This window comes from Leucopleurus acutus, assembly GCF_964270905.1.
Source record: "Leucopleurus acutus genome assembly, chromosome: 17".
Taxonomy (NCBI): domain Eukaryota; kingdom Metazoa; phylum Chordata; class Mammalia; order Artiodactyla; family Delphinidae; genus Leucopleurus; species Leucopleurus acutus.
The window spans coordinates 82571058-82592143 of record NC_139159.1 but is presented as its reverse complement, the minus strand read 5'-3'; the positions used below and the strand labels follow the sequence as shown (position 1 = coordinate 82592143).

Here is a 21086-nt window from a genome sequence, read left to right as displayed (position 1 = left end):
CCTTCCACGTGTCAAGGAAGAGCCTGTCCTGCCCATTTTACTGAGGGTCTCATTTATAAAAATCAAGAATTATTGTCGAATTTTGTCAGTTTCTTTAAAAAAAAATCATCTATGGGATGATCATATGACTTTTCTCCTTAGATATAGTAATCTGATGAATCACACTAATGGGAGTTGCTAACAGCGAGACATTCTTGAGTTCCTAGAAAGCCCTTCACTTGGTCTGATGTGGGATTCCTTTAAGGTGCTGCTGGGTACTTTGTGCTGTTTAATTTAGCATCTGTAGTGCTCTTCATAAGTAGGCTTGGTCTGTCATTTCGTTTTTGGTGTGCACTTTCTTCTAGGTTTTGATATCAGGGTCGCATCTGCTTCATAAAAATAAACGTTTTCTTTCTGATGCATTTCTAGAGTAGTTTAATAGCGTTGAAATACCTGGTCTTTAAAGTGTTGGTAGACTTTGTGAAACTATTGAGACCCGGTGCTCTTCTGTTAGTTTTGTTTTTGTTTTGAGCAAGAAAATCCTGTAAATTTTTTCTTTCGTTTTTGGGGGTCAGTTTTAGAAATTATATTTTCCTAGAAAATTATCAGTTTCGTCCAGGTTGTCAGGTTTATTCACGTAGACTTGAGTGTAATTATCCTTCACTCTTCTCTTAGTTTTCTTGGTTTCTGTGATTATTTCCATCTTATTTGTTCCTGTTTTTTCTTGGTTGGATTGGCTAGTTGTTTCCATTTTATGGTTTTTCTTTTTCTTCAAAGAGCCACCTTTTGGGTATTTTAAAAAATTCATTGTCCTTTTCTTTCCTGCTTCTTAATGCATCCCTTTTTGCTTATAGTTAAGAATTCCATTTGCTTTGTCTCAGTTTATCTTATCATCCTTTTCCCTAGATGTTTAGATGCTTGATTAACTTGTTTCTTCTGTTCTTTTCAAAAAAGCGTTTAATGTTTAAAGGCCGTTCCTTCAGTTCTGATAGTATGTGTTTTCCTTATCAGTGCTGTCTGGAAGTGCTATAATTTTGGTTTGTAGTCTCTTTTTTGGTCCAAGAGCTGTTGAGGAGCAAGTCTTAAAAGCATCTTTTGATTTCTTGGTTTTGTTGTTATTCTGGTTTTAATTGCATTTTTTTTTCTTTTGCGATACGCGGGCCTCTCACTGTTGTGGCCTCTCCCGTTGCGGAGCACAGGCTCCGGACGCGCAGGCTCAGCGGCCATGGCTCACGGGCCCAGCTGCTCTGCGGCACATGGGATCCTCCCGGACCGGGGCACGAACCCGCGTCCCCTGCATCGGCAGGCAGACTCTCAACCACTGCGCCACCAGGGAAGCCCTTAATTGCATGTTGATCAGAGAATGTTGACTATTCTCTTTCGAACTTTTTGGGTTTTATGTGGTTTTTCTTGTGGTTCTAACACGGAGTCAGTTTTCACCATTGTTCCACAGGCACTTGAAAAGGAGATCTGTTCTCTCTTTTGGATGAACAGCAGTTGACGTGTGTGTCAGTCAGTTTCACCACCTGATCGTGTTGTGGGTCACATAGGTCATAGTTTTGTCTGCCTGCTCTGTCGTGGACTGAGAGAAGGGAATTGCAGTCCTGCCGTAGGTCTGTTTCTGCCCCTTCCTCCTGTGTCTCCTGTGACTGCTGGCGGCTGTGGTACAACTATCGTTTTTATTCGGAATTGCGTCCTTTGTTTCGTCTCCACGCGGCCTGACTTCGGGATCATGGTGCGCTGCCCTCCCTCTTGGTTTGCCTGGCGCGCCTTCTCCATCCTTCTGCCCCTCACCTGCGTTCCTTCGTGGGTGTCTGTCTGTTCCATAAGCATGAGGTTGGATTTGCTTTGTGATCCAATCTGAGAATCTTTTTTTCTTTGACTAGAGAAGTTAAACTCAGTGCCGTTAACTGACGGCCAGCCGGCTGTGTCTGGGTCCATTGTTCTCAGCACCACGGACAGCTCCTAGGGCGGGGCCTCCATCCCTGCAGCCCATCCTGCCAACGGACACCTCCTCCCTGCAGGCCTTGGGGCAGGGCTGGAGGCCCAGGGCTGCCCTCGGGTCTGAGCCACTGGCCTGCCCTGGCATCAATACCAGCGGGTTGGTGGGCAGTCAGGGCAGGGGCTGCAGGGTGTTACTGTGGGTTTGGGGCTGAGGGCAAGCTCTCCTTTCCCAGGGGCCCCTCCAGCTGGGTCTGCACTTTCAGGTCCGGGGCAAAGAGCGTGGGCTTTGGGGGTCCAGCCCACGCCTCCTGCCTGTCACTCTGAGCAGTGACACTTGTGGCTTACCTCTGCCATCTGTAGAAAGGGGGACCCCGCGTCTTCCTGCCGCCACCCCGTCTCCTGCAGGAGGGGTCTTGCCCTCCTCATTAAAGCGGCAGACAACAAGCTGTCCAGCAGCCCCTGCCTCCTTGGCCTCACGTCATGCTGTCCTCTGCGAGGGAGGAGGTGGCGATGACCTGGGGGGTGGCAGTGGGGCCGGTGGCTCATAGGAGGGCAGGGCTGCTGCTGAGGGTTGGCCTGGCGATGCTGCCACTGGGGGGGGTGGTACCGAGGGGTGGGGATGGCAATGGAGGTTTTCCGGTGGCCAGGGTGGTGTGGTGACACTGTCCGGTCAGGCTGCTCCTGGCGGGGTGGTGTGATGTGGTGGTGAGACTGGGATGCAGCTGCACCCTGGACACTCAGGTGGTGACGGTGGCTCAGAAGAAGGCCCAGATCTCAGCGCACTGGGCCCCCTGTCTCCCCGCTCCCTCTGCACGGGGCTTCCCCACGGGGCCCCCAGCGTTCGGCACTGGCTGCCCTCCGTAGCGGTAGTCAGTATGCGCCTGTCTGCCTGGGTGAGGGTGAGGGGGGGCGAGGCAGGGAGAAGGAGCTCTGGGTGTGGGGGTCATGAAGCCTGTGCCCTTAGGATTGAGGTTTCAGGTTTGTGCCCACCCCCTTTCCCCGCGACCGCTGGGCTCAGCAGCACCCTCAGCCAGCCTGTTCTTAGGACGTGGCAGGTGTGTGGCAGCCCCTCCGCCCTGTGGCTCCCCACGAAGGGCCGGGGGAGAGTCCTGGGGCTTCTGCTGTCTCGTCGGATGACCGTGGCCACGCTTGCCTCGCTGGCCCCTGTTGGGAGAGCTGGACTGTGAGCCCGGTGTGGCCTGAGCTGCGGCCTGCTGCTGCCGCCGCTCTGGCGGGGCCGTGGTCATGTGGGGTGGGGACAGCACTGGCTTTGCCCAGAGACAGACCTGGGTCTGGTTCCCACCTTGGCCTCGGATCAGCTGGGCTTCCTGGGCAAGTTCCTCACCTCTCTGAGCCTCAGTTTCCTGTCCATGGAGTGTGACAGCGAAGGTTCCTTCCCCACAGTTAAGTGGTGACCACGGGCTGTGAGTCCAGGGCCCGCTGGGTAGCCTGTCCCTGGAGAGCCGGGCTGCCTGCTGAAGTGGGCTGGCTTCCCGCCTGCGTGGGCCGCGCCCGGGAGGACGGGGCCTCCAGCTCCGGCTTCAGGCCGTGATCCTTCTCCACCCCACGGCCCGGGGAGTCTTGGGGTCTGAAGGAGAGCGTGGGTCCTGGCCGTGTGCGGCTGTGCTGTGGGCCCCGCCCTCGTGACTCAGGCACAGTCTTCTTGCTCCTTGGCTGACGGGCAGGCAGCAGGGCGGTGGGCAGAGCTAGGCCCTTAGCCGGGCCTCCCGTGGCCTTTATGGGGAGGGGCGTGGGGGTGGGGGAGGGGTGGTGTGGCAGGTGGGATGGGAGAAGGGCATGAGTGGCTGGCATCCCAACCGCCCTTTGGTGCTGTCAGCAATCCTGCTTCTCCGTGGCCATTCTGGGCATCATTCTCGGGGTGCCTGGGGCGCCTGGCTGGCGCTCTGTTTGAAGAGGAGTCCAAGTTGCTATAGCAACACTCCACCGCATGCCACTGCAGCCCCGGGCCCCTCCTCTGCCTTTGCGCACACAGGCACCCGTGCGAGGGGCCCTTGGGGTCTGGCCCAGGTGCGTGCGTGGGGAGAGGCGGCCCGAGCCAGGCTCTGTGCCTCAGGGTCCCCTGTTGGGGTGGTGGCGCATGGCTAGCACACGGATGGAGCGCCGAACACGCCTGGTGCTTTTGAAGCGCTTACGTGTCTTAACTCATTGACTCCCCAGCCACTGGAGAAGTAGGTCTGTGGCAGCTGTCTCCCTGTTGCTGGTGCAGGGAGGCAGGAGGCTGCATTCTCATCCATGGTCTCTTAGCTGGGAGGTGAGGGGCCAGGGTATCCCAGGGTGCGGGCTGGTGTGTGGCCAGGGTCAGGGGTCACCATGTGCCCTGGCCCGACCCAACTGCGACCGAATTAGGGGTCAGGCTGCGTCCCTCCTGGGCTAGGCTCTGGCCGGGGATGAAGTCTCCTCAGTGGACTGGTTGGGTCTTCAGCCTTCACCAAGCTGCATAAGTTAACAGAATGATCCTAAACCAAATGGGGTGTGTCCACTTGCTGAGGCTGGCCGGGCAGGACGTGGATGCGTCAGTCACTCCCGGCCGTGTGCTCTGCAGGTGTGGGCTGTCTCAGGTGGTTTCCCCGGGCAGCTCCCAGGGCACCAGGTGGCCCGTGTGGGTTGTTGGCGTGCTGTGGGTCCATCAGTCAGCAAACTACCTGAGGACCTGCTGTGCACTGGTCCACCCCGGGGACCATGGCCAAAATGCAGTCCTGGCCTGGTGGAGTGCCACCGCTGGCCTGTGCGTCCAGCCCATCAGTGCTAGCATGTTTGCTTGCTGGGTTAAGTGACCACATGTATTTTTCCTGATTGTAAAAGTGATGTGTATGCCTGGCCAAGAGCTTCGGGGGCGCCTGGCTCACCCCCCGAGCACGCCCTGGGTCCCGAGTGCAGTGTATCTGCCCACAGCCCCCGGTGACCCGCCACCAGCCACCGCGCTCTGAGCAGCTTGGTAATCGCCATGGGATGTGATTCACACACCGTACAGCTCACCCGTTACAGGGTACAGTTTAGTGATTTTTAACCCATTTGCGATGTTGTGCAACCATTACCAAGGTCTGATTCCAGAACTTTTCCACACCTGCACAGGAACCCCGTACCCATGGCGGTCACTCCCCATTCCCACTTCTGATTCCCCCTGGCAGCCCGGGCCACGTCCTGTCTCTGTGGATTTGTGTGTTCTGACGTCTCACGTGGACGGGGTCTGGCACCACATGTTCCTCTGTGGTGGCTGCCTCCCCACCTCACCGTGTTTTCAAGGCCCTGGTGATGCGTTTCCTTCCAGTCTTTGGTCCGTGCACGTGTGCCGTGGGTCTGGGATGTGATCCCTGGAGGTTCCTCGTGCCTCTTCCCACTGTCGCATGAACGTGACCACCGGGGGCGGGGGCAATGGGGGGCCTCTGTTCTGGCTTCTCGTGCTCGACACGAGGATTCTGCGAGCCCTGCGTGTGTAGCTCACGTTAGCAGCCTGAGCAGATGGAGGGTCCCGGCGTGTCCCCTCTCCTGTTGGTGTGCGTCTGGGCTACTTTCAGGGTGGGTGATGATGACCAGGTGCCCAGGAGTGGGGTGACCCTGGCGGAGGTAGATGTGTCTTTATAAGAATCTGCTGAGCAGTTCTCCTGAGTGGCGGTTCCTCCGTCCCCGTGGCCAGGACATGCACTCCTCAGGGTAACTGTGTGTCTTGTGTTTGTAGCATCATTTTTCACCTTGGCGTCATGTGTGAGCATTTTCCGCCCACGACTGAATATATACTTTTAGCACTATTTAAAGTCGCTTCATCACACCCTGTTTAGACACCTAACGGGATGCATTTAATTGTTCATTGCTGCTATTTTGGTTGTTCTAGCTTTTATTTTGTAGTGTTTCTGGCTTCCGAGTGCTTCCTGTCTGGCTCCTGGAGCAGAGCTCTTGGGGTGCAGGGCGTGGTGCCTTCTGCAGATCGGTTTGCCTCTGCACCCCCAGGGCCACGAGCCCCGATCCCTCCGCAGTGGACCCCGGCTGCTTGGGGGTGCGCTCTCGGGTGGGGGACCACTCCTGCTGTGCTGTGATGTTGGGTCTCGTCTTCTCACTGAGCCCGGCGCCTCCCTGGGGTCAGGGGACTGGGTGTGTGGCTCTGCCAGGCGCTGGGCCCCCGCACGTTCTGTCCTGCTGAAGAGTCTGATGTGGGGGGGCGAGCCGTGGGGACTTTCTTCACAGGGTTCCCCCCCCCCCCCCCACTGAGGGCAGGGCACTGAGGTGGGGCTGGGTCCCTCCCTCCGCTGCCTGGCCTCTCCCTGCCCCACTGGTTCTGTCTGAATCTCAGTGTCTCTCCCCCATTTCAAATGGTTTTCATTTGCGAGAACCCTCCAGGGGCCTGAAATTCATGGATTTCCCACTTCTGAAGTGATGTGCTTGGAAGCCACAGTCCCCAGCGAATGAACTTTAGGTTTAATTTCCCTGAATTTTGTAACTAACATCTCGAGAAGACCCGCTCCTTTGCACATTCAGAGGAGGCCAAGGGGGCTCTTCCTTTTTGCTTTTTCATCCGGTGGGGTTGTGTTCCTCCCTCCTTTCTCATCTATGTCGAGGCCTCCCTCTGTCTCACATTCTTGCGTCTCTGTCCTTGCCAGGAGGGGTCTCGGTCCCTGCTGGGCTCCGACAGCCACGGGCTCAGGCCAGGTTCTTGGGCTCTGGAGCCCCGGCCCAGCAGGTAGCTGGTGGGTCCCTGGCGTGGTTCTCTGCCAGGCCTGTCCTCGGCTCTGCCTAGCCTCCCCTTGCCCAGCCTGTGGTCAGGAGCCTGGGTCCGGGCACATCCTGGCATGGTCGGGGGGTCATCTCCTCTGAGCCGGGGTCAGTGCTCCTCTGCGGTGTGGTGGTCTTGGGGTCCCCCACTCTCGGGGCTCCCCACCTCTCACAACCCCGGCTCCTGCAGTGGCCTGGGACAGGTCCTGGGGGTTGTGGCCGACGGATGGTGCAGGCAGGAGGCCTGAGGCCGCCCTGGGCCTCCTTCCTGGGGATGGCCGGGCTGACTTGTCTTCAGTGCCTGTGTCCTGGTTTCTCAGGCAAGCTGGGGGTGAGGCGTTGGGGCAGGATCATGCTGTCACAGCCTCCCTCGTGGGTGGGGTGTTTGTCCCCTCTCCCGTGTGTGTGAACTCCGCCGGGACAGGCATTGGCTCGCAGGGCCTTTAAGACCGCCCAGCTGTCCTTTGAAGGTGCCTGTGCCTGGCCTGAGCCAGCTCCCGTGGCCCTGGGTCTGCGCCCTACTGCTCCTTCAAAGACCAGATGGTTTTCTTCCCCAGGGAGTTGTGCTCAGCTCCCAGCCTGGTCCGTGTGCCCCCTGCCCAGTCCTGGGGGCCTGCCCTACCCCCACCTTTTTTCTGGGGGGAGACACACGGAGAGGCGTCCCAGAGAGCTTGGGGTCTCAACAGACTGGCGAGGCAGGGGAGTGCTGGGGCATTGCTGCAGTCGGGATGGGGAGGTGGCCTGGAGGAGCAGAGGAAGGATCCAGAAGCAGGTGCAGGGCTTGGCTAGGACCCGGAAGAGGCCGCGTGGCTTTGGTGAGCATGTGTCCCTTTGACCCCCGGGTGCTGGGGCAGGAAACAGCAGGGACGGACGGGAGCATTGGTTCTGGGCCTTTTGCACACACAGCTCCCTTACCCCTGCACCTCTTGGGGGGCCGGTGCTGTGGTCGGGCAGTCGTGGAGGAGGAGGCCGGGTGAGGGGAGCGTCCACGAGGCAGTGGTCACGTGTGCCAGTCTCTTCGTTCACAGCATCTGATTCTGAGTCCTACTTAGGAAACTTGCCCTGCGTACAGGTTGAAGAGGAGCTCTTCTTTTCTCAGATACTTTGTTTTATCCTTTGCTTGGATAGCCGTGATCCCTTTAGCATATGTTCTTTTTATTGTGTTAGGCATGAACCACTTTTTTTCCCTCGTAGATCGCCAGATGTCCCAGCGCCATTTATTAAAAAGTTCTCCTTTGATTTGAGGTGCTGCATTTATTTTATCCTAAACATCCATACGTATGCGGCTCTAATTTTAGACTCCCTTTCCTATTCCATTGGTTTGTTTGTGTTTTCCTGCCTGGTTTTAATTATAGAGACTTTCTAGCATTTGTTATGATAGCTTTGTTGAGACATAACTCACGTACCCTACAGTTCACCCTCCTGACACGTACGGTCCAGTGGTTTTCAGTATCTACGTAGAGTTGTACATCCGTCACCGCCATCAGAGCCCAGGACGTCTCATCACCCCAGATGAAGCCCCACACCCATTAGCAGTCACTCCCCTGCTCCCCCCACCCCACCCAAGCCTCTAGCAACCACCTGCCTGTGTCCTGTTTCTGTGGACCTGCCTGTCCTGGGCATTTCACAGACGTGGGATCGTGCGCGTGTGACCTCCGTGTCCGGCTCCTCAGTGCAGTGTTTCCAGGATTCATCTGTGTCGCAGCAGCATCAGCAGTTCTTTCTCTGGGATTTTTAAGTCTGGGGGAAGCAGTGCTTTTTACCTGCTTGTTTGTGTAGCGTTTTCTTACATGAACTCCCTCGGCCTGTCTGGCTCTATAAAGATGCTGGTTGGTATTTTTATTGGGGTGGAAGAAGGGATGTTTTTGTGAATAGGGTCATCCTGTTCAAGGACAAGGATGGCTTTCCATGCGATCCTCTTGGCCTTCCATCTTCTGGAGTGTTTTAAAGCTTCCACTCAGAGGTATTTCCCATTTCACGTTAGCTTCATTCCTTGATGTGTTACTCTGGTGACGGGTTTTCCTTACGATTCTGTCCTCTAACTGGGTGTGTGTATGTGAAGACGGTTGCTTTCTGTATGTGAGTTTTATGTTCTGCTGCTTTGCCCAAGTCTTTACTTCTTGGAATTTGAACCTTGTCTCAGGGTTTCCCAGTCACTGTCATGCCGTTGGCACTGGTCCCACTTCTGTTTCCCACGTCCCGTTGGTCTCGCCTGTTGACCTGTGTTGCCGACGCCTCCGGAGCAGTGCTGGGTGGTGCTGCGCACGCAGGGAACCTCTGCCCTCTCCTGCATCTCTGGGAATTGCTTCCAGTGCTTTCCCTTTAAACAGATGCTTGTTTTAGGATTAAAGGGTGTTTACTCTTTTAAGAAAGATTTTTGATTGTTTTCATCAGGAGTTTTGTTGATGCGTCTGTTTTTGGCACCTGTGGAGAAACTCATAAGCCTTTCCCTTCGGTCTGTTAACGTGGTGTCACGTTAATGGGTTCCTAATGTCGAACGTGCCCCACATTCCTAGAAAAATAAACAAATCAGGTTTGAATTTTGTTTCTTAGTATCTTATTTAGTGTTTTGGCATCAATATTCATAGCCAGTACTGGTTCGTAACTTTCCCATTTTTTGGACTGCGTTCATCAGGTTTCCGTATCAATGTTGTACATGTTTCATAAAAGAATCAGGAGGTTCTCCTGCATCGTCAACACACTGGAATAATTTATGGAGCTCGGGAAATATGTGGCTTTGGAAATGTGGTGGAATCATCCCCCCTCCCCCCAACCCCCCACAAAACCATCTGGTCCTGGTATTTTCTGTTGGGTGGTTTTTATGATAACTTTCTATTTCGTTTATCCAAATTTTTCTGTTAGAGCTCTCTGTCTCCAGTGGGTAGCTTTTTTTTTTTTTTGGTGAACTTCGTTTTCCTAAGATATTATCCATCTTGTCCATGTTTTACGATTTATTCGTATAGAGATTTGAAAGTAGAGCCTTAATGATTCCTTAACATTTTTGTTTCAGTGATTTGCCTCCTTTTTCATTTCTTATATTGTGTATTTGTGGCTTCTTCCCTCTTTTCCTGACTAAGTTAGCTATTAGTTGTCTTTTTTGTTAGTACTTTTTAGAAAACAGGATTTTGATTTATAATTAGGTCTATTGTTTTTCTGTTTTATGCCTCATTAATATTATTAACTTTTATATGTATTGTTTCCTTCCTTGTGGTTACTTTTGACTTTTTTTTTGCTCTTTTCCAACCTTTTGAGCTAAGAATGAAGTCCATTTGTTTCCTTTTTTTTTTCATGAAATGTTAAGGGTTATGACTTTTCGTCTGATCACTGCTTTAAGTGTGTTTTGTTGGTTTTCACATGTAGTGTTTTCACTTTTTTTTAAAGAAATTTCTTCATTTTAGTGGGTATTTTTTCCTTTTTCTCCAAGACTTGTCTAATTATTTTTGAAGTGGGAGGAACCTCTTGGTTTTAGAAGCTATGTCGGACATGTGTGCAAGTTACTGCCAGTGAAGTGTGTTACAGCTGGTTCTGTAGCTGTGCAGTCTTGGTGCCCAGACCACGAACACGGCATGGCCCCTCATTTGTTTTATGTTTCCTTTACTTTTAATAATTTTTTTTTATTTTAGTTTTCAGTACACAGATCTTGCATCTTTCTTAAATTTATTAAAAAAAAAACTCTAGTAGAATTTTCATTTTATTTTGAACTTAAAACTCTTGGGCATAGTAATTCTAGTTTTAAAGAAAAGTTACCAGATTAACAGAAAGCCTACCTTTCCACCAGATTCCCCATGTGTTACCGTTTCCCCGTATTTGCTTCATCTCCTTCCCTCTTCATGTTCGTGTGAACGTCGTGTGTTCTTCTGAACTGCTCGGTGAGCTGCAGATGTGATGCTCCTCGATCCCCAAATACATGATCTCTTACGTAACTGCAGGGCGGTTATCAAAATCAGGACATTAACCAGCCAGTACTCTAGCCTAAGGGTCTTACTGGTGTTCACGGGACAGACCTTGTGAGGGATCCCAGTAACTCGTCTTAGCAAAATGAAATCCAGGATTGTGTGTTGGTTTTGGGGAGTGACGTCCCTTTAGCCTCCTTGAACCTGGACGGTTAGTTCCTCTGTCTTTGTTTCCCGAAACCGACATTGGTGAAGACTGCAGGTCAGTTGTTTTGCAGGCTTTCGCTCAGCTGGGTGTGTCTGATGTCTCCACAATTGTTTGTTCTTGGCAGGCGGACCTGGAAGGCGCTGCCGTGTCCTCCTCAGCGCGTGTGGCAGCAGGAGGCACATGACGTCTCATGTGTCCCCGATGGTGTGATGTAGGTCCTTGGGTTAAGGTGACTAGTCTGCCAGGTTTCTCCTCTACAAGGTTATTCTTTTTCCATTTTTAATTAGTAAGTTTCTTGGGGAAGATACTTTGAGACTATGTGAATATCCTGTTACTCATGGGACTTTCACCCACCAGCTCTAAGGTCCACTGGACATTCTTGCCTGAATCAGTTATGGTCACAATGTTGCTAATTCCATCATTCCTTCCCCAGTTGTCAGTATATGCTCTAAGAAAGAGCTTTTTCCTTTTTTCACTTGTTTATTTGTTTATAACCATGTGGACTCATGGATTTCTGTTTTACTTCTTTATTATAAGGCTATAATAAATACAAGTTATCTTTTATTACCATTGTCTATTTTTTAAAAATTAATTATTTTTTGGCTGCATCGGGTCTTCGTTGCTGCGTGCGGGCTTTTCTCTAGTTGCAGCGAGGAGGGGCTACTCTTTGTTGCGGTGCATGGGCTTCTCATTGCGGTGGCTTCTCTTGTTGCGGAGCATGGGCTCTAGGCACATGGGCTTCAGTAGCTGTGGCACATGGGCTCAGTAGTTGTGGCTTGCAGGCTCTAGAGCACAGGCTCAGTAGTTGTGGCACACGGGCTTAGTTGCTCCACGGCATGTGGGATCTTCCCAGACCAGGGCTCGAACCCATATCTGCTGCATTGGCAGGCGGATTCTTTTTTTTTTTTAATTAATTAATTTATTTATTTATTGGCTGCATTGGGTTTTCATTGCTGTGTGTGGGCATTCTTTTAGCTGTGGCGAGCAGGGGCTACTCTTCGTTGCGGTGCGCAGGCTCCTCATTGTGGTAGCTTCTCTTGTTGTGAGCACTGGCTCTAGGCCCGCGGGCTTCAGTAGCTGTGGCTTGTGGGCTCTAGAGCACAGGCTCAGTAGTGGTGGCGCACGGGCTGAGTTGCTCCACGGCATGTGAGATCTTCCCGGACCAGGGCTCGAACCCGTGTCCCCTGCATTGGCAGGCGGATTCTTAATGACTGCGCCACCAGGGAAGTTCTGCTATTGTCTATTTTCATGCTCAGGTTGTCCCAGATTTAGCCAGTGGAAGCCTTTCAGGCTGGTTCCTGTGTCCTTTGGGGACAGCCCCACCTTGCTTCGAGCACTTCCGTACTCTTGTGTAACAGAATATTCTAGGCTTATCTTCTACTTTCTCTGCCCAGTCCTGGAATCAACCATTTCTCCAAGCAGTCTTAATTCCTTTTTGTGAAGAATGGTACTTTGTAACCAAAATCTGCTTGCTGGGCGTGTCCGTTGCTCTGGGGCGTTACCCCGTCTTAGGGGACAAGGCTGGGAAGAAGATGAACATCACACTCACAGCTGTGTGAACGACTGGTCCTTGTGCAGCTCCGTGTACCCACTCACATCTCTCTCTGCACCGTCTGTGTGCAGTGCAGACTGCATTCATACGCCGCCTGCCAGCTCCAGTGGGCAGGGAGGGTGCTGGCGGGGTACCAGGCAGGTGCGGGAGTTGCTCTTTTCTTCCTCCCCAGCTGTGGGACCACAGTGGGACCGCAGTACCCAGGGCAGAGAGTACTGCGGAGGGCGGGTGGGAGCACTGCAGCCATGGGGTGGGGTGTTGGGGGGCTTGTCCTAGACCCCGTCTGTCTCTGTGACTTGGGTGAGTCGGTTTCCCTCCCTGAGTTCAGTTTCTCTTCTTAAAAATTGGGGTTTGACCCGCAGCCAGCATCATTCTCAATGGTGAAAAACTGAAACCATTTCCGCTAAGATCAGGAACAAGACAAGGTTGCCCACTCTCAATGCTATCATTCAACATAGTTTTGGAAGTTATAGCCACAGCAGTCAGAGAAGAAAAAGAAAGAAAAGGAATCCAAATCAGAAAGGAAGTAAAACTGTCATTGTTTGAGATGACACGATACTATACGTAGAGAATCCTAAAGATGCCACCAGAAAACTACTAGAGCTAATCAATGAATTTGGTAAAGTAGCTGGATACAAATTAATGCACAGAAATCTCTTGCATTCCTACACACTAATGATGAAAAATCTGAAAGAGAAATTAAGGAAACACTCCAATTTACCATTGCAACAAAAAGAATAAAATACCTAGGAATAAACTTTGCTAAGGAGACAAAAGACCTGTATGCAGAAAACTATAAGACACTGATGAAAGAAATAAAAGATGATACAAACAGATGGAGAGATATACCATGTTCTTAGATTGGAAGAATCAACATTGTGACAATGACTATACTACTCAAAGCAATCTACAGATTCAGTGCAATCCCTGTCAAACTACCAGTGGCATTTTCCAAAGAACTAGAACAAAAAAGTTCACAATTTGTATGGAAACACAAAAGACCCCGAATAGCCAAAGCAATCTTGAGAAAGAAAGATGGAGCTGGAGGAATCAGGCTCCCGGACTTCAGACTATACTACAAAGCTACAAAAGTAATCAAGATAGTATGGTACTGGCATAAAAACAGAAATAGAGATAAATGGAACAGGATAGAAAGCCCAGAGATAAACCCAAACACATATGGTCACCTGATCTTTGATAAAGGAGGCAAGAATATACAATGGAGAAAAGACAGCCTCTTCAATAAGTGGTGCTGGGAAAACTAGACAGCTACATGTAAAAGAATGAAATTAGAACACTACCTAACACTGTACACAAAAATAAGCTCAAAGTGGATTAAAGACCTAAATGTAAGGCCAGAAACTATCAAACTCTTAGAGGAAAACATAGGCAGAACACTCTGACATAAATCACAGCAAGATCCTTTTTGACCCACCTCCTAGAGAAATGGAAATAAAAACAAAAATAAACAAATGGGACCTAATGAAACTTAAAAGCTTTTGCACAACAAAGGAAACCATTAACAAGATGAAAAGACAACCTTCAGAATGGGAGAAATATTTGCAAACAAAGCAACTGACAAAGGATTAATCTCCAAAATATACGAGCAGCTCATGCAGCTCAATATCAAAAAAACAAACAGCCCAATCCGAAAATGGGCAGAAGACCTAAACAGACATTTCTCCAAAGAAGATACACAGACTGCCAACAAACACATGAAAGGATGCTCAACATCACTAACCATTAGAGAAATGCAAATCAAAACTACAGTGAGGTGTCACCTCACACCAGTCAGAATGGCCATCATCAAAAAATCTACAAACAGTAAATGCTGAAGAGGGTGTGGAGAAAAGGGAGGAATGTAAATTGGTACAGCCACTATGGAGAACAGTATGGAGGTTCCTAAAAAACTAAAAATAGAATTACCATATGACCCAGCAAACCCACTACTGGGCATATACCCTGAGAAAATTGTAATTCAAAAAGAGTCATGTACCACAATGTTCATTGCAGCACTGTTTACAACAGCCAGGACATGGAAGCAACCTAGGTGTCCATCAACAGATGAATGGATAAAGAAGATGTGGCACATGTATACAATGGAATATTACTCAGCCATAAAAAGAAATGAAAATGAGTTATTTGTAGTGAGGTGGATGGACCTAAAGACTGTCATACAGAGTGAAGTAAGTCAGAAAGAGAAAAACAAATACTGTATGCTAACACATATATATGGAATCTAAAAAACAAAAATGGTTCTGAAGAACCTAGGGGCAGGACAGGAATAAAGACGGAGACATAGAGAATGAACTTGAGGACACGGGGAGGTGGAAGGGTAAGCCGGGATGAAGTGAGAGAGTGGCATGGACATATACACACTACCAAATGTAAAATAGATAGCTAGTGAGAAGCAGCCGCATAGCACAGGGAGATCAGCTCGGTGCTTTGTGAACGCCTAGAGGGGTGGGATAGGGAGGGTGGGGGGAAATGCAAGAGGGAGGAGATACGGGGATGCATGTATACGTGTAGCTGATTCACTTTGTTATACAGCAGAAACTAACACACCATTGTAAAGCAATTATACTCCAATAAAGATGTTAAACAAAAAATTGGGGGTTTGAGCTAGATCAGGGGATGCCTGGCACAGGGACCTCCACCCCCTCCCCTGGGCCCACGGTAGATGCCTGTCATCCTCCAAGGCCCCCATGACCCCAGACAGATCCCAGATGTCTTCTCTGCAGGACACTCCAGATGCGGGGCCTGGTGTTGGGTGATGTCCTTGCCTTCCTCCCGGGGTCTCCGAGCTGCTTTGGCTTCCCCAATGCCCCCCATCGGAAGCCCCTTCGGTGGGCCCATGGGGGGTGGTCAGTGGGGGGAAGTGTGGGTCTAGCTTGAGGGCTGCCGTGTGCGGGCCGACTCACCATGTCCTCCTGGCTGTCAGTGGGCAGCAGCCTGGGCTGCTCCGCCTCCGCCTGGAGTGGCGTGGGCGGGACTGGGCATCAGTGTTGCCTCCTACCTCGCCCTCGCCCTAGCCGGGGCAGCTCTGCGGTCTCTAAGCAACGCAGGTCAGGACCCGGAGCCATGCCGCTGGGCCCAGGGTGGAGCAGAGCGCAGAGCAGAATCGGGGCAGGTCTGCCCCAGCAGCTCCCCTGCAGGTGGGTGTGGGGTGGGCCCGGGAGTGGACCCTCCAGCGGGGAGGACACCTGCTGCTGCTGTCAGGCCCATCACCTCGGCCGGGAGGGCCTCACAGAGGCTCCAGCAGGAGCGAGGTGCAGGGCGAGGCACAGCCATCGGGCAGAGGTCAGCTCGTACCTCCAGGGGGGCTGCGGGGTCCCCGTGCCCTCCTCCTGCTCTGGGTTTTGGGCGCATCTTGCGGTTCCTGGTGGGCTCAGGCCTTCGGGAGGCTGAGGGCAGGAGGAAGGAGGGACAGCCGTGCTGCTCTCGCTTCTCCAGCCCCCAGGCCTGGCCCTCACTCAGCGCCGCTGCTGTCCGGTGCTGCATGTGGCCCCATGTCACCACGGGGCACAGGCTCACAGGTGAGCTCCTGAAGGTCACTGATTGACGCCTCACCCTGATGTGCTAAGGGCGGGCGTGCTGCCCCCTATTACAGATGAGAAAGCAGGACCAGGGGGGTGAAGTGACTTGTGCAGGCCCCAGCTTGGGAGGACCGGCTCTCCATCCTTGGGGAGGGCGGTCCCTTCAGCTTAGTGAGGGGGGCAGGGCCCATTCTGTGGCACCCCCGTCTAGACAGTACCGTTCCTTGTCTGCTGCTGGGAAGGTCGACCCTGGTCTTGGGGGGCCCCGGCCTCTGAGAGACCCAGGCCGGCAGGAGAGAGCTGCAGGCAGAGGTCACGCCCTGCGTGGGAGCCCATCCGGGGCAGAGACGGCCCTACCACAGCCTCAGCGCTGGCCCTGGAGCTCGGCTTGTTGGCCCCCAGCCTGAGCCGTGTCCGGGTGCCCCCTCTAGCCCCGTGTCCCCTGGCATCCTGCTGGCGGGCCACTCCTCCCCCGGGCCTGGGGGCTTTGTCCTGCAGGCAGGGCTGCATTGCTGGGGGCGTCCCCTGGCACCCGCACTTCCTCTGGTGCCTGGGGGACAGGATCTGGGCAGTCTGAGGACAGACGGCTCCCTTCAGGCTGCTGGGGGGCAGGGGGCTGACGTCCAGGGCACAGCCTGGCGCCAACATGAGCCAGGGGCACGAGGCTGGAGGAGGCTGGCAGCCCTGGTGGGCGGTCATGGAAGCTGCTTGGTAGGAGGCCTCCCGGGGAGCGGGCATTGCTCCCTTGGCCTCTGCCCAGCAGTTTGGAGGCAGCCTGGGGCTGCCCTGGGACACCACAGCCCAGCAGCATCCGCCCGGCCCTCTGGCCTGGCCCTGCTGCAGCTTCCGCCCGCCCTCTGGGTTGCCAGCGGCTCCCTCCCTCTTCTTTGTTTGGGTCCTTTCTGCCTGCTGCCTGCCCTTGCTGGGGGACACCTTGGTGCAGAAGTCGGGGCGTGAACTGGCTGCGGGTGGATGGGCGGGAGCGGCGGGGAGGAAGCTGAGGGTGCAGTCTGGCACGTGGGGAGCCTGGGGGTGGGGGTGGGTGGCTGCGAGCCACTGGGGACGGGCCCGCTGGGCTCCGGGTCCCCAGGGCCTTGAGGCCCAGAGTCCTGCCCGGTGGCGTTTCGTGTTCCCAGACCAGTGTCCTCGGGCTGGACTGAGTCTTTGTGGCCCGGCGGTGGGATGGCCTCCATCTCCCAGTTCCTGAGCAAAGGCAGAGGCCGTGTGAGACTGCAGGTTAGATGAGATGGCAGGCTGGGGACTTGCCCTTCTCAGACCAGGACTGCCACGACCCCTCACCTGCCTGGACATCGGTGGCAGTCCCTTGGATTGTTTTTGCCTCTCAAGCAACAGGTGCTGTTGGCTGGGCCCCGCAGTCCCTTCCAGTTGCCCGTCTGTGGCTGGGCGCACGGTGGGCCTTTGGGTTGGAGGGTCCCTAGTGCCGCCCCGCAGCCTCCGCCAGTCCTCCAGGTGGCAGTGGGACCGCCTTACACTTGCTGTCCCTCCTGTCTTCCCAGGGCTGCCCTGCCTCTCCCTTCAAACCGTGGCTCTGCGGCTTGGCCACCTGCTCTCTGCTCCCGGCTCAGATCCCGCTTGAGCTGCTGCCCTGGGGACCCGCCGGTCTGTGGCTCTGCTGTGCCCCCAGGGTCTCTGAAAGCTGCTGTTGGATCCCTTGTCGCCCACTCGATGCTCAGGTCCCCAGGGCCAGGCCCCCTTGACCACGTTGGACACGTTGCCTGGTGCACAGTAGGTGCACGGGTGCACCTGTGGAACTGGGCCGAGTCCTCTTGGGTCCCTGTGCCTGCCTGGGGTCTGCATGGCCGCACAGGACAATGATGGGGCGGCCTTCCAGAGATCTGAGGAGATGCTGGGCCCCCACCTGGATCTTGTCTGCTCAAGGCAGACACCCCTGCAGCCGCAGCTCTTGTTTCCACACTGATCTTTCTGGAGGATGATCTTACTGGAATTTTGCAAATTAAGCTTTAATATTTTTATGTTATCCATCCATGAAGTTTATGGAGTAAAGGAGCGTTACATGGTTAATTCAGAGAAAAGTCACCCCTAGCCGCCCTCCTTCCTGTCCCGAGTCAGCTGCTTTGGATTTTTCTAGCAGATCTTTGATGCTTTCCTCTGAATAACACACTCGTGTCGCTACTGCTTGATTTTTTCCAACATTTACACATTATTTGTTGACTTGCAAGGTGAGGGTGCAGCAGAGTCAGACTCCTAGGCAGGGTGGGTGGGGCCAGAGTGCATCCTGAATCCCAGCGCTAAGCCCTCTTTCCTCCCTCCCTGCCCGGGTTTGGTTTCTTCCAGCTCTGCAGGAAGGCGGCGGCCCTGCCTTCTGTGAGAAGATGTCCTACGGATCCATCGCTGGCAGCGGCGGCCTGGGGAGCCACGGCCCTTTTGGGGGGCCCTCCACACAAGGCTATCAGCCCCTAGGTAAGGACAGCAGTGGGCAGTGTGGGCGGGTCTCCACTGTGCTGTGTTGGTGGCTGTAGATGGGTTCTGTCCTGGCCGGCGCTGCCTGTGACCCGGGACCAGGGGTGACCCTGGCCCTGGGCTGGGATGGCGCCGTTGGCGTTGGGCTGAGTCGGCACCAGGAGAGAGCAGAGTAGGAGAGGCTGCTCTGCTGTGGGGTGGACTTGGGTGTCTGCGGTCATTCTGCGGTGGCCTGCGGGTGCTTGGCAGATGGCTGAGTGGGTGACTGTGGAGCAGGTGTTAGCGTGCAGTGCGCAGTGCGGGAAGCGAGGCCCGCGGGGTGATGGACACTGTCCTGAGCTACACCGGGCGGGATCCGCTTCTAGGTTTCCGGGTGCCGAGCCCTCACCCCACAGGCTGACCGCACAGTCTGCTCACTCGCTGGCTCCCTTCCCTGGGCCAAGGCGGTTTTCGGCAGGACGTGTGGCTTACGTAACTGATTTCGTGTCCTTGGGGGTGCCAGGCAGATGTGCGACTCAGTGAGTGTGAGTGAGTGTGCATGGGGACTTTAAATGTGACGTTTAAGGCTTGGCGACGTGGACTCCCAGGTGCCTCCCCTGGATCCCAGTTCCTTCCCGTCACCCCTGGGCTGTGGGTTACGGCTTCCTGGCTCTTGCTTGTGGTTTTGCTGCTACATGTCATAGTCTCACACAGACCTTGCGAGTCTGCGTGTTTTGGGACTCTGTACGGTTGAATTATTCTGCAGTTTGCTGGTTTTGCTGTTTTGCCCCTGAGTCACTGCCGTTCACGTGGCTGCCCTTCCATCTCCCTTCGCTGTGGCGCTGGGTCATGTGCGTGGCCATGGCAGGCGTTCCTGGTCCATGGGCGAGGGGCTGTTAGGGCACCTGTTTTGGGCCCTGTTGCGTGGTGGTGCTGAGGACCCTTGGACGCTGGCGCTGTCGGGACGGCCCAAGCGAGGGGGTGGCCAGGGGTGGCCAGCTCGGTGACCGGTGGTCGTGCTGACCTGCCCCTGCTTCCCATCCCTTCAGCACCGGGCGGTGGCGGCCTTAACTGTTTGCCCGTCTGTGGGCGTGGAATGGTGTCTTCTGGTTGTAATTCACATTTCTCTGGTAACTCATGGGATTGATCAGGTTTTCACTGGGCATTTGGGGCTCTCTGGGTAACTCTTTCGTGTATTTTTCCTTTGAGTTTGTCTTGTTCTTGTCGATGTACAAGGTCTCTGGGGGTGAAACCTTTGTCCACTGGGCTGGCTTTTCATTATGGTGCTGCTGAGGACAGCAGCTTCTTAATCACGACGTAGCTGAGTTTGTCAGTCATCCCTGTCACGCTGTGCGTTTCCTGTTTAATAAATCCCATGATACGGTGATAATGATTTTGCCTTTGCGTCCTCTAAAGCTTATATAATTTGTTTTTCATATTTAAGTCTTGCAATCACCTGGAACTGATTTTTGTTTATGGTGAGAGGTGGGGAGGGGAGGGTGGAGTGCAATAGCACTTTTCTCCGTATAACAGATGGTCCCTGGGCCCTTGACTGAAAATTCCATCCCTTTCTACAGACCTGCAGTGCCAGCTCTGTGATGAGTACAGTTTCCCTTACAGGTTCTCCTGGTCAGGTTTTCTATTCCTGTGCAAAGTTCTACCCTAATTTTCATGCAGTTGTTGTAACTTTGATACTTTTTAGGGCAAGTTGCTCTACTTGTTTTTCCTTAGAAATGTCTTGGGTATTTTGGCCTTTTGCTGCTGAATGGATTATAGAATCCCTGCGTCAGACTTGGCCTGCGATCGCTTTGCTTCCGCTGTGTTAACGTGTGAGAATCGGAATCTCTGTCATCACCAGTCTTCCAGCCCATGAACGTGTAGGTTTTTCTGTTTATTGGGTCTTTAACCTCTTTCAGTAAAGGTTTATAATTTTCTCCATAAAGATCTTACATATCTTCCATTAAACTTAACAAAATGACAACATGTTTTTTGCTGCTTTTATAATTGATACCATTGTAAATGGTATAGATTACACGTTCCAAGTCATGGTTGCTGGTGCACGCACACACGACTGGTTGTTTTAAGAAGGGAAGTCCAGAGGTTTTATTTAATTTTTACATCCTATTTTTTAACTTTCTAAATGTGAGATACTTCAAACAGAACAGTAGACGCAGTGATATCATGAACTCAGCACCTGTCCACTGGGTTTCGGGGTGAGGGGCATCCCCGTGGCTGGTCCAGCCTCACCTCTGCCCTCATGACCCCTCTGCCCAGGGCATTGAGAAGGAAGCCCCAGACGTCAGCACATCTCCTGTGTGAGTATTTCAGGGTGTGTCTCTTTTCCGTGACCAAGTGTCGTACAGTTGCAGCCGTGGCTTCCTGCCCACTGGTGGGTTCCGGAGCACCACAGAGACATGCGTTTCCACAGGGTCCTTAGGAGATCCACGCGTTGTAGTCGATGATGCGCCTTTTAAGTCTTTCCAAATCTCTAGATTCTCCTCTTAGTTTTTCTTTTTTCCTCCTGAACTTTATTTCTTGAGGAAGCCAGGTTCTCCCTGTGGAGTGTAATTGACTTTTGCCCACTGACTTTGTCCTGCCATTTTGCTAAAGTCTTTTTATTAATTGTAATAATTTGTAGAATCTTGGGTTTTCTGTATAGACAGTGTCATTTATGAATAACAACAGTATTTTCCTCTTCTATTTCAATGCTTTTATCTTTTACTTATTTTTCCTGCCGTCTGGAGCCGGCCCGATGCTCTAGTTCAGGGTTGAGTAGAAATGGTGCTTATGTTCTGTGTGAGTTTTGGGACGAAGAGGACTCTGTGTTC

The 21086-nt window shown here is 53.0% G+C and overlaps 1 protein-coding gene across 1 annotated transcript in view; it reads left to right on the top strand.

Moving 5' to 3' along the window:
- TSNARE1 (t-SNARE domain containing 1) overlaps nucleotides 1-21086 on the top strand; it is a gene marked incomplete at its 3' end in the record, with an annotated part of 116347 nt that overhangs the window by 10827 nt on the left and 84434 nt on the right. Inside the window, exon 2 of the mRNA XM_082858400.1 lies at nucleotides 18154-18279. Within this exon, the coding sequence (XP_082714526.1) occupies nucleotides 18192-18279 (88 nt within the window). The 5' untranslated portion in view covers nucleotides 18154-18191. The remainder of the gene's footprint in view (nucleotides 1-18153; nucleotides 18280-21086) is intronic.